The following is an 11,387-nucleotide window of genomic DNA, read 5'->3' as shown; positions in this document are numbered from 1 at the left end:
AAATCTTGGCCATTAAACCATGTCAATCCGCCGACCTATATTGTTTCAATGGCAAGTGCTCGATATGTTTAGCGTGCAATTAATATCATAACAAATATTAAAATATACACTATCCCTGTAATTAAAGTGTAATTGATATCCTACTTAATATCACCATCCAACTAACTTTCTCCCTAATATCAAGGTGCATACTTACTACTAGTTAGAGAATAACAATAACCACATGAACCATCTAAAAATGGGAATATAAATCCTGCTTTAATTAACACTAATTATATAAACTCACATGAACCAAACCGAACCGGACCCCATGTGTGACTATCATCAACCAGGTTAAGAGAATAGAGTTACTCTAAAAAATGCTCAACTGGATAAATTTGGTCTAAAATTGTCCGAATGAATTGAATCGATGTAAACATGCTCAGCCGATTCAAATTGGCCCAAAAATGTTCGACCGGGTTGAATCAATCTAAAAACACTAGATGAGTTAAATTGGTTCAAAAATGCTCGAGCGAGTTGAATCAGTCTAGAAACGCTACTACCTCCGTCTGAATTTATTAGTCCCCATTGTAGTTTGGCTTAAACTTTGACCACATATTTGACTAGTAAAAGTTAATGCATGTCATAAAAAAATATTGTTAGATTCGTATTTGAATGTAGTTTCCAATGACATTATTTTTTATACGTATAACTTATACTCCATCCGTTTCTAAATATAAGTCTTACGCACTATATATATATAGACATATTTTAAAGCGTAGATTCACTCATTTTGCTTCGTATGTAGTCCATATTAGAATCTCTAAAGGTCTTATATTTAGGAACGGAGGGAGTTTTTTTCCAGTTAAAACCATGGACAAAATACGACCCAAAATACGAGGATGGCTATTAAACCAGTACGGAGGCAGCAAGTTGAAAAAAATGCTTGATGCAGCGGCGAAGAGAAAAACACTAAATGTGATTAATTTGGTGTAAGAATGAGGTAAATGGAATTCAGCGTGATTAATTCAAAGCCGTGGAGTCGACCGTTGGACCTCGTTCGGGTCCACGAGCCACGTAGGAGCAAGCCCCATCGGGAAGCACGTGGGGCCGAAACGAACGGCGAACGGCGATGCGTGGCCCACATGCCAGCGGCACCCGCGGCGCCATCAAGAAGCGGCGAGTTGCGGACGGAAACACCTTCTCTTCCCAAAGTGCCGTTGCGGCCTCGCCTCACTCACTCACCCCACCCCCCACCCCGCTCCCCCTCTCTCTCCCCAGCCGGAGAATTCAAACGGAAGCGCCGCACCACCAACAACGGGAGCAGCAGAAGCCTCCCCGCCGTCCCACTCCTCGTCCTCGCCTCGCGCCCCGGCACCGGCGGTGGTGGCGGGCGTCCTCGGATCGCTGCTCTGGTGAGTGATTTCTTCCCTCGTGGCGGAGCTGACCCGCGGCCGACTTGCCCCCCAATTCGTGTGTGCGCCATCTGGCTTCTGCGGCTCGAAGTAGAACGACCCCTGTGGACTCCGCACCCGGGAACGGGCGGTGGAGCCCTCTTGAGGCCGCCCGGTGCTCCGATCTGCGGCGGCGCCGGCGGCCGTCATAGGTGCCGTGCGCTCGACCGATGCATAAGTGGCTGCCGGCTTTCCGACTGCCCCCGTCCGTGGGTGCTGCAGATTTGGAAATTAGTTGCCGGAAGTGCTTTTCTGTTTCTGTACAAGCGTTGCTGTTAATTAGGTTTCCTTTTCCCCCGGTGATTGATTGGGCGGTCCGGTCCGGTCCGTCATAGATTTGATTGGGTGGCATGGGAATGTGACCTGCGCCGTGCGACGTGGTTAGGACAGATTGCTTGTAAATTAGTTCGTTTCTTTGGATTCGCTTCATGTAATCGTCTCTCTTCGAAATGGAGAAAAGCCGGATCTGTGCTTGAACTGCTGTCTAGTTGAATCTGGCGTTCCCTTTCGAACGATCATACACATTTTTTAAATATATCGAACTGCTGCTAGCTAGCTAGATCGCTGTGTCATACTACTTCCGGAAGTAAAGTATTTCTCAGGACCCCAACAAGGTCTTCAATTTCCTTGGCAATTTGTAAAATTTTGTGTTTATGATGAATGATAATGAGCTGCCACTTCATTTTATATATAATATTAATCTTATTGTTCTAGGAATTTGAACCTGACCGTTGTTGCATTGTAGCAGATCCTGGCGTCCCCTCACATAACAATTCTCTTGAGAAAGCTGGATAATTGCTATTTTGCACATCCTTCCTTGGTCCACTTCACATTGAAGGCCTGAAGGACCTCTGTAGTTTTCCATATACCTCGAGGACTTCACAAAATGAGTGCATCAAGACCGCCAACGCCAAGCACCCCTGCATCAAAGATTCAACGCACACCGATGGCGGGCCTTACCCCTGGTGGCAGCTCCAGGGCCCAGGAGGAGAAGATCCTTGTCACTGTGCGGGTGCGACCATTGAGCAAGAGGGAGTTGGCCATGAAGGACCAGAAGGTGGCATGGGAATGCACTGACAGTCAGACAATCTTATACAAGGGTCCGCCACAGGACCGGGCAGCACCCACCTCTTACACTTTTGGTACATTGTCCAACGATCCATTACTGAATAGCTGAAGCAATTCTGTATCGTGAAAGTGACCTTCAGATTAACTAATTGATACCTGTATCTTCTTCCAGATAAGGTGTTTGGGCCAGCATGCCAAACGGACTTGGTTTATGAAGATGGAGCTAAGGATGTTGCTATGTCTGCATTGACAGGCATCAATGGTATACTGCTGCTCACTTTGTAGCTTGGTTGTAGTGGAACGTTGATCTGTGAGTGACCTTTTCCTTGTCTTGGTTTTGCAGCCACAATCTTCGCTTATGGTCAGACAAGTAGTGGCAAAACATTCACCATGAGAGGTGTGACAGAGAGCGCTGTCCGTGACATTTACAAACACATCGAAAATGTGAGTAGTGGCAAAACATCTACCATCTGTCTTTTTTATAAGCTCAGAGTTGTGCACATCTGTCGAAGCAAATCATTTTGAGCAGTTATCCAAGAATGTTTTCTAACAAGTTTGAAGCAAACCATGGCTGTTTCTTGCTTTTGTTGATTGCTTAGAATCCTGAAAGGGAATTTATTATCAAGATATCTGCTATGGAAATATACAATGAGAATGTGAAGGATCTTCTACGACCTGACTCTGGTCCCCTTCGCTTGTTAGATGATCCTGAGGTTTGCAATCTTGTCGAATTAATACACTACAAGTCCTATTTCATGCAGCAGCAATGAAATAATATGTATATATATGATTAAACAGAAAGGAACCATCGTGGAGAAGTTGGATGAAGAAATCGCCAAGGATAGCCAACATCTAAGGCATCTAATAGGCATTTGTGAAGGTACTGCTGCATATGTATAGCCTGCCATCTGAGAAAAGAAGAAGATGGTGTAGTGATAGTTACCTAATGAGCTTCCAAATAACTGCAGAACAAAGACAGGTTGGGGAAACTGCACTAAATGACGCAAGTTCACGTTCCCACCAAATCATTAGGCTGGTATGTATAAGAAGAACCATTCTGGTTTAGATTCAATCTTTGTGAGGAAAGCATACAGAGATGATTAACCTTTCTTTTGTGTATATGTATATCCAGACTGTGGAAAGTAGGCTCCGTGAAGCGTCAGGCTGTGTTAAATCTTTTGTTGCTAACTTGGTAAGCTTACTTTTCTGCTTTTGGAGCATGGTATGCTGATTATGGTTAATCTGTTCAAATTAACTTTTGTTTTGTTCGCAGAATTTTGTTGACCTTGCTGGAAGCGAGCGTGCTGCACAAACACATGCAATTGGTGCAAGATTGAAAGAAGGCGGCCATATTAATCGCAGCTTGTTGACTTTGACTACTGTCATCAGAAAGCTAAGGTTTGGATTTCTCAAAAACAAAATTTCTGCTTGTACATCAGAAGTTTGGATCAGATGTATTTACTGTTAGTAGCCTCTTCTCTGCACTATCATGAAATGAGTCCCCAAATTACTTGCAACTAATTCATTAGTATGAATTATATTTATTACTGTTGAATATGTAGCGCCTCTCAGCAAGTTAATGGGCACTTGCCTCCTAATGAATTTCACAAGAAGTGCACAGCAGAAGTGCTCATGAACTGCATCAGACAGAGCATATTCTTGCTAAGCTACTCTTTTAAGTGAAACACTAAGGTTTTGACCTTCTAGTTATTACAATCTAAAATTGCTGAAATCATTAAGATGGAACATATTCGTGCTAAGCAGATATATTTTTCATGTTGCAAAAATGGCTACGTCTTCTTTTAGAATGCATGTCATTGATATCGGTTCTAGATTTAACTAGCAAAAATCTAATGAGAAAAGACCCATCCTTATTGAACTCCAAAAGAAATAATTCTAAACTTCCATTGCAGCTCAGAGAAGAGGAGTGGCCACATACCCTACCGGGATTCAAAGCTCACACGTATTCTTCAGCTTTCTTTGGGTGGAAATGCAAGAACAGCCATCATCTGCACCATGAGCCCAGCCATAACACATGCAGAACAATCTAGGAATACTTTATTCTTTGCGACATGTGCCAAGGAGGTCACAAATACTGCAAAAGTTAATATGGTAAGAGTCAAGTGAGACTGCATTTCTTTGTCTTACCTTTAGTTGCTGAAGTCAACTCAACACTTTATTGTCCATACAGGTTGTATCTGATAAGCAACTAGTTAAGCATCTACAGACAGAAGTTGCTCGGCTAGAAGCAGAACTGAGGACCCCTGACCGTGCCTCCTCTTCCTCCGATATCCTCGCCAGAAAGATTAAGCAGGTAAGGTCTCTGACCAAGGGTGGAAATGCTCTGACTTTTCAGAATTCATTGAATAAGAATAATTTTGTAACTGGCCTAAACAACCATGCAGATGGAACTGGAGATGGAAGAGCTACGGAAGCAACGAGATAGCGCACAGTTAGCACTTGAAGAAATACAGAAAAGGACGGGTGATAACCAGCCAGTAAGGCCCTTTCTTCCTTTCTTCTTCCAGAACTTTGAACTTTTGAAGTTCTGACTTGCAACTGTAAACTAAATATTATCCAAATCCATGCTTTCATTGCAGGGGTGGAATCCCTTTGACTCACCACAAAAGACCAGAAAGTGCCTCACATTCTCTGAGCCAAGTAATAATAAGATTAAGATAAGGAGCTCGGTTAGACAATCATCCACTGCTCCATTTATGTTAAAGCATGAAATTCGCAAGCTTGAGCAGCTACAACAACAACTTGAGGTTGAAGCGAACCGAGCAATTGATGTACTGCACAAGGAGGTTGAATGCCACAAGCATGGGAACCAAGATGCAGCAGAAACTATTGCTAAACTTCAGGCAGAAATCAGGGAGATGCAGTCTGTTAGATCTGAGAACAGAGATGTTGAGATGGTTACAGATGAAGGAAATGGGTCTGATTTGAAAGATGAAATTACTAGACTTCATCTGCAGGACAGTGACATTGCCAAACTTGAGGCAAAACTAGAAAATGTACAGAGATCTATTGATAAATTGGTGATGTCACTTCCAAATGTTGAGACTACTCCGAACTCCAACAGATCAAAGAAGAAGAAGAGGATGCTTCTTCCACTGGGTATAAGCAACAGACCAAATCTGATAAGAGCACCTTGCTCTCCCCATTCTTCTAGCACGCCTTTGGAGTTGGAAGTTGAAAATAGGGCTCCAGAGGGGGACAAGGTGTCTCACGAGGGTTCAGAAAAGGCTACTCCCACCAAGAGTGGAGACACTGGGGATTTATCATTACGTGATGAAACTCCACGCAGGCGATCCAGCTCAGTGAACATGAAAAGAATGCAGAAGATGTTCCAAAATGCTGCCGAAGAAAACGTGAGAAGTATTAGGGATTATGTCACCGAACTGAAGGAGAGGGTGGCAAAACTTCAGTACCAAAAACAGCTACTTGTCTGCCAGGTTCTGGTTTCTGATCTCACTTGATCTTGCACACACATTCAATTTGTTATAAGTCGAGAAATTATCTTTATTCTCCTGCTAAAACATGTTCTCTTGGAATGTTCTTACAGGTATTGGAGTTGGAATCTAACGAAGGCAAAGCAAATGAGATGGATGAAGATCCAGTTGAAAATGCCGGATCTCTACAGGATGGTCCTGAATCATGGGAGATATTATTTAAGGAGCAGATGCAGCACATTATACAATTGTGGGATCTCTGTCATGTATCAATCATACACAGGACCCAGTTCTACCTGTTATTCAGAGGGGATATGGCTGATCAGATATACATCGAGGTTGAAGTCAGAAGATTGACATGGCTGCAGCAGCATTTCGCCGAGGTCGGTGACACAAGCCCTGCTGCACTTAGTGATGACCCTGCAGTTTCTCTAGCCTCAAGGTAAAGATGATGACAAGCCAACATGCCGTCTAGTGTCTTTTTGGTGATATTGCTGCCTTGCCTTGCTATCTGCATCATTCAACTCGTCCCATGTATGTGTTATTTGTCTCCAAATGGTTTTCTTACTTCTTACAAATTCCATCCATTTGTGCATTGCTGCAGTATGAAGGCGTTGAGGAATGAGCGAGAATTTCTTGCAAGAAGGATGGGCTCAAGGCTGACAGAAGAGGAGCGGGAGCGCCTTTTCATCAAATGGCAAGTCCCCCTCGAGGCAAAGCAGCGGAAGTTGCAGCTTGTGAACAAGCTCTGGGCAGATCCCAACGACAAAGCGCACATTGAGGAGAGCGCCGACATTGTGGCTCGGCTGGTTGGCTTCTGTGAGGGTGGGAACATCAGCAAGGAGATGTTTGAGCTCAATTTTGCGCTCCCTGCGAGTAGGAAGCCATGGCTGATGGGCTGGCAGCCAATCTCAAACATGATCAAGGAGAAAACTCGCCAGTTGGTTTCGACTCCATTACAGTGAGGAAAAAGGAGCTGATACATTTCATACTGGGGATGGGCCATGGCTGATGGGCTGGCAGCCAATCTCAAACATGATCAAGGAGAAAACTCGCCAGTTGGTTTCGACTCCATTACAGTGAGGAAAAAGGAGCTGATACATTTCATACTGGGGATGGGATTCACCAAGGTGAACTGGCACTGAGATGTTCTATGTTGGTGATATACGTAGATAGCTCAAAATCTTTGTTGGTCATCAAGGAAGGCTGCGAAATTTGCTTGGGATATGTAGATAGCTCAAAATTCTTTGGAATGTTCATGACTTGTTGTCATCTACCTTCTGCATGTATTAATTTTGTAGAATGTTCATAACTTGTCAGTGATTGTTGGATGAAAATAACTCGGAGGCAATTGCCGGTGCTTAAGATTTTTTACTTGTTCAGTCAGGTGGTTGATTTCTTCTAGGGCTTAACGTTTCAGGTTCAGATGCAAAATTTTAGAGTGTTCACAGAGTTTTTATCGTTGGAACTTCTGCATTTGCTATTGTCATCAAATGCAACACACAAATTAATACTTTTGGCAGAGTGACAATGAGTATTTTGTGGATTGCTTCAAAATATACTTGAACAGGACATTATCAAATTTGCATTCCTGACTCTGAAAATGACTTCAAAAAGGTACCCCACATGAACACTGAAAACAGCATCAGCAAAAATAACTAAAACAGTCATGAATCATCAGATGCATGGAAGCTAGATGGTGGATGAACATGGCGAGCAGAGCAGAGCATAGCATATTGTTTGCGGCTGCAACCACAACTAGGTCCAGGCATGTGAACACACCACCACAAATAGGTTTAGGGTGTGTCATTCTCCCAACACACGGACTCTTACATATTAGAGTTCGATAAAATTAAGCTTGCCTACAACAAAGTACATATACAAATTCACCTCCTACAACATGTCTTGCTGAAATATGCTGCACATGGACATATATAGTGAAGCACATAATGGATAGTTCCTGATAAATAATACCAGGGCTAGAGTACTATATCTAGCCAGCATATTCGCATCACCATCTTGTATATCCTCCATTTCTTCTCAAAAGCATCGCATAGCCCAAACAAGAGACTCCAAATGTGTTTGTCCCTGCAGATGTGTTTTAGTTAACTCTAATAAGAAACTCACAATATGCAATAGATTTGCAGCCATAGGTAGGCTAAGGCCTGATATGCAAAACTGAAAATACAGTATTAAAGAATCAAAGCACATAAGCTGTTCGGTCACTATTTCAAAGAGTCCAAGAGCCATCATGTTCCAGTTAGGAAGCGATACAGACAAAAGGTAGCAAAAACAAAATATCTGAATGGTAAATTAAAGCCTCATGTTCCCAAGACGTACAATGCCTTTGCTGGAATGAAATGAAATGAAATCATGGTCACCCTCCCTAGTTTGATAAGTTATCATAATATCATAAAACAATATTTTGCTGCATGAACAATTAGGACAGCAAAGCACAACGAACATAAGCAAAAATGGACTTACCGCTTCATATACTCGGTTTTGACAAAGATGGAGGGAAGCCAAAGTACCAGTAAACATCTTCATAATGGAAGAATTCCCTCCTCCTCCTACAAACCTTTGCAAGTTCAGAAGTCTTGACATCCAGCGAAAAATAATCTACATCCCAGTCAGTCTTCGACAACCACACAGCCCCCATGGGCGTTCCGCGCCCAAAGAACTCCAGCTGGGAGATGCAGCAATGCACCATTGGCGTGTGATGGAAGAGAAGACAAACACATCCAGCTTGGTTTCGTAGTCCGCAAAGCATATCACCTTGAACGACGTCTCGTCCTCGTCCTCCTCGGCAATGGGAGCCAGGATGGACCTGAATTCCCAAGGGCGCTGTTCCTGGACTGACATGTGCTCGGGTATGGGCGGAAGCAGCACGTAGCGCTGTGACAACGGATCGCACACCGCGAGCTCTCTGAAGGTCCCGTATCGGCTGCTCTCGAGGAGGACGCGGCCGTCGCGGACGTTGCAGGGACGCCAGGAGTGGTCATTACTGGGCTTGGGGACGAAGGAGTAGGTGAAATCAGCGGCGTCGGCGAGGGCGCGGGCGAGCGGAGCGGAGGGATGGGGAGCCTCGGCGGGGTGGAAGCCTGCACGTTCGTCGGCGAACCCGAGGAGCGGCGGCGGGTGGAGTTTGCGGAAGCGGCGGAGGAAGGAGCGGTCGGTGATGATGCGGCGGAAGCGGGGGGAGGCGGTTGAGGCGCGTGCGAGCGCGGCCGGGGTGGGCAGGCGAAGGAAGATATCCTCCAGGAGCTCGTCGACGAGGTGTGGCGCCGGCGGGGCCATGGCGGGCGGGGGTGCGGCCGCCGGGGTGGGAGGAGAAGGGGACGGGGACAGGGGTTTCGTTGCAGGGGTCACACAACAACAGGGAGTGACCATCTGTTGCGTCGCTAACAGAGCTGGCCATCTGGGGCGTGCCAGCCAGGCCGGCCTGCTAGCACGCCTGGCACGGCACGACACGGGGCTAAATGAGCCGTGCCGGCACTCCAGGGGCCGTGAGGCACGCGAGTTGGCACAACACGACCCGTCTATATTTTCTTATTTTTTATTTTTTATTATTTATATGGCCTAAAAATAGCCCATTAGGACAGAAATGGTACAAAGAACAACCCAGCAGGACAAACAGCCCATGGGCCTGCGTGCCTGGCATGTCGATAGCACCGCCTTAATAGCAAAGGGGTCGTGCTTGGGCCTGAGAGCGCAACACGCATGCCGGCACGACACGACCCGTTTACTAATCGGGCCTCGGTGGGTCGTGTCATGCCAGGCATGATTAGCACGGGTCGGGTCGTGTCGGCCCGTTTGGCCAACTCTGGTCACTAATCACAGCCATATGGGTCGTGATTTTAAGGCTGGGCGACGGGTACGGATGTTTGGTCTGGCATGGCACACGAATAAAAGGGTTGAACCTGCCTTCGACCTGCCATGGAACAAGGCTGATCCCCAAAGTCGTGGCCTGGCATGGCCCTTCTATTCTCGCGTCGGCATGATACGACCCAGGAATGGTCTGGCACACAGACTAAATCAGCTCTTTTAGCACTGTTTTGGCCTCTTTAGGGGCGAAAGGCCGAAAATCAACTCGGGGTCTTAGCTCATATGCCGGGCCTATCCACGAGGCAAAGATTTTGGGCTAGTAGGGCACGACCTTTTATAAAAGGCCCTACATGCCCATGTCGTGTCATGACTTTTTATGGCGGCAATTCCTATATGGCGGTTCAGGGTCTGGTTGTACTTGTTTCTGCAAAACCGGCGCACACCCTACGCTCAATTATGGGCCGGCCCATTCTATTTTTCTCGTTTCTTAAACGTAAAAAAGGTGTCGAGGTTCGAACCCACAACCCCTTCATTGCAATGGCTCCGCTCTAACCACCAGGCCATCGCCCCGCAGGTGCAATGATACTTCGCTTTTGCCTTTTATTTCTTTTCTTCACGTTCGCGAAAGCCCAGTATGGGGAAGCTTCCCAAACCAGTTTTTCCCGGTTTGCGGTTCAATTACGGCTTAATTTGGTTTTTCCTTTTTTAAAGAATTTCTTGTTTTTTAAAATTCAACGATTTTTTTTCGATTTTTTTTAAATCTGAAATTTTCAAATTTATGAACTCTTTTTTCAAACTCAATGAATTTTTTTACAAATTTGTCAAAAAAAATTCAAAATCGATGAACTTTTTCAAATTCAATTTTTTTTAAATCAATGTACTTTTTTCGAATTTGATGAACTTTTTTCAATTATGGTGAACTTTTTTAAAACCAATGAACTTTTTTCAAATTTGTAAAATTTTCAAAAAACTCATGTACATTTTGAATTCATGTTTTTTCTAACGTCAATGGTTCACCGGTCAACCATGTCCATCAGTTGTGAAGCGACGTGACCGAACCAAGGGAGCCAAGGAGCGCACGTTTTGGGCCGGACCCAAGAGTGTGGCTGCGTGGGCGCCGAAACCCCTAGTTGGCGCATAAAACTGGACATGCACAAAGCATACGACTGAGCAGTGGCCTTTTTTTGAAGGAGATTATGTTGAGAGTGGGTTTTCAAGAAAACTATGTGAACTTAATTATGCAATGTGTATCCTCGATGGAGTACCGGGTGAAGGAAATATGCCCTAGAGGCAATAATAAAGTTATTATTTATTTCCTTATATCATGATAAATGTTTATTATTCATGCTAGAATTGTATTAACCGGAAACATAATACATGTGTGAATACATAGACAAACATAGTGTCACTAGTATGCCTCTACTTGACTAGCTCGTTGATCAAAGATGGTTATGTTTCCTAGCCATAGACATGAGTTGTCATTTGATTAACGGGATCACATCATTAGGAGAATGATGTGATTGACTTGATCCATTCCGTTAGCTTAGCACACGATCGTTTAGTATTCTGCTATTGCTTTCTTCATGACTTATACATGTTCCTATGA

The 11,387-nt window shown here is 44.6% G+C and overlaps 2 protein-coding genes across 2 annotated transcripts; one reads left to right on the top strand and one right to left on the bottom strand.

The window, feature by feature from the left end:
- Positions 1-1,212: 1,212 nt before the first annotated feature.
- On the top strand, positions 1,213-7,321 carry LOC109775543 (kinesin-like protein KIN-7A). The gene is made up of 15 exons (XM_073501064.1): positions 1,213-1,394; positions 2,182-2,575; positions 2,674-2,763; positions 2,845-2,945; positions 3,101-3,214; positions 3,300-3,381; positions 3,470-3,537; positions 3,634-3,693; positions 3,775-3,899; positions 4,415-4,613; positions 4,693-4,815; positions 4,907-4,999; positions 5,102-5,959; positions 6,070-6,398; positions 6,561-7,321. Exons 2-15 carry the CDS (start codon positions 2,320-2,322, stop codon positions 6,919-6,921), a joined length of 2,859 nt encoding a protein of 952 aa, XP_073357165.1. The 5' UTR covers positions 1,213-1,394; positions 2,182-2,319; the 3' UTR covers positions 6,922-7,321.
- Positions 7,322-7,666: 345 nt separating this feature from the next.
- Positions 7,667-9,353, bottom strand: LOC109775540 (uncharacterized). The gene is made up of 2 exons (XM_020334276.4): positions 8,441-9,353; positions 7,667-8,044 (listed from the first exon to the last, which is right to left on the bottom strand). Exon 1 carries the CDS (start codon positions 9,344-9,346, stop codon positions 8,576-8,578), a length of 771 nt encoding a protein of 256 aa, XP_020189865.3. The 5' UTR covers positions 9,347-9,353; the 3' UTR covers positions 7,667-8,044; positions 8,441-8,575.
- Positions 9,354-11,387: the final 2,034 nt, after the last annotated feature.

Source organism: Aegilops tauschii, chromosome 6 (genome assembly GCF_002575655.3).
Source record: "Aegilops tauschii subsp. strangulata cultivar AL8/78 chromosome 6, Aet v6.0, whole genome shotgun sequence".
Taxonomy (NCBI): Eukaryota; Viridiplantae; Streptophyta; class Magnoliopsida; order Poales; family Poaceae; genus Aegilops; species Aegilops tauschii.
The sequence above is the reverse complement of the archived record's forward strand: the minus strand, read 5'-3'. Positions and strand labels throughout refer to the sequence as shown.

What these genes read in the sequence shown, in the direction of transcription:
- LOC109775543 (XM_073501064.1), top strand. Translation starts at nt 2,320, where the DNA reads ATGAGTGCATCAAGACCGCCAACGCCAAGCACCCCTGCATCAAAGATT. An exon ending in TTTACAAACACATCGAAAAT is followed by an intron (nt 2,946 to 3,100) that starts GTGAGTAGTGGC and finishes TTGATTGCTTAG; the next exon opens with AATCCTGAAAGGGAATTTAT. An exon ending in TCGCCAGAAAGATTAAGCAG is followed by an intron (nt 4,816 to 4,906) that starts GTAAGGTCTCTG and finishes ACAACCATGCAG; the next exon opens with ATGGAACTGGAGATGGAAGA.
- LOC109775540 (XM_020334276.4), bottom strand. Translation starts at nt 9,346, where the DNA reads ATGGTCACTCCCTGTTGTTGTGTGACCCCTGCAACGAAACCCCTGTCC.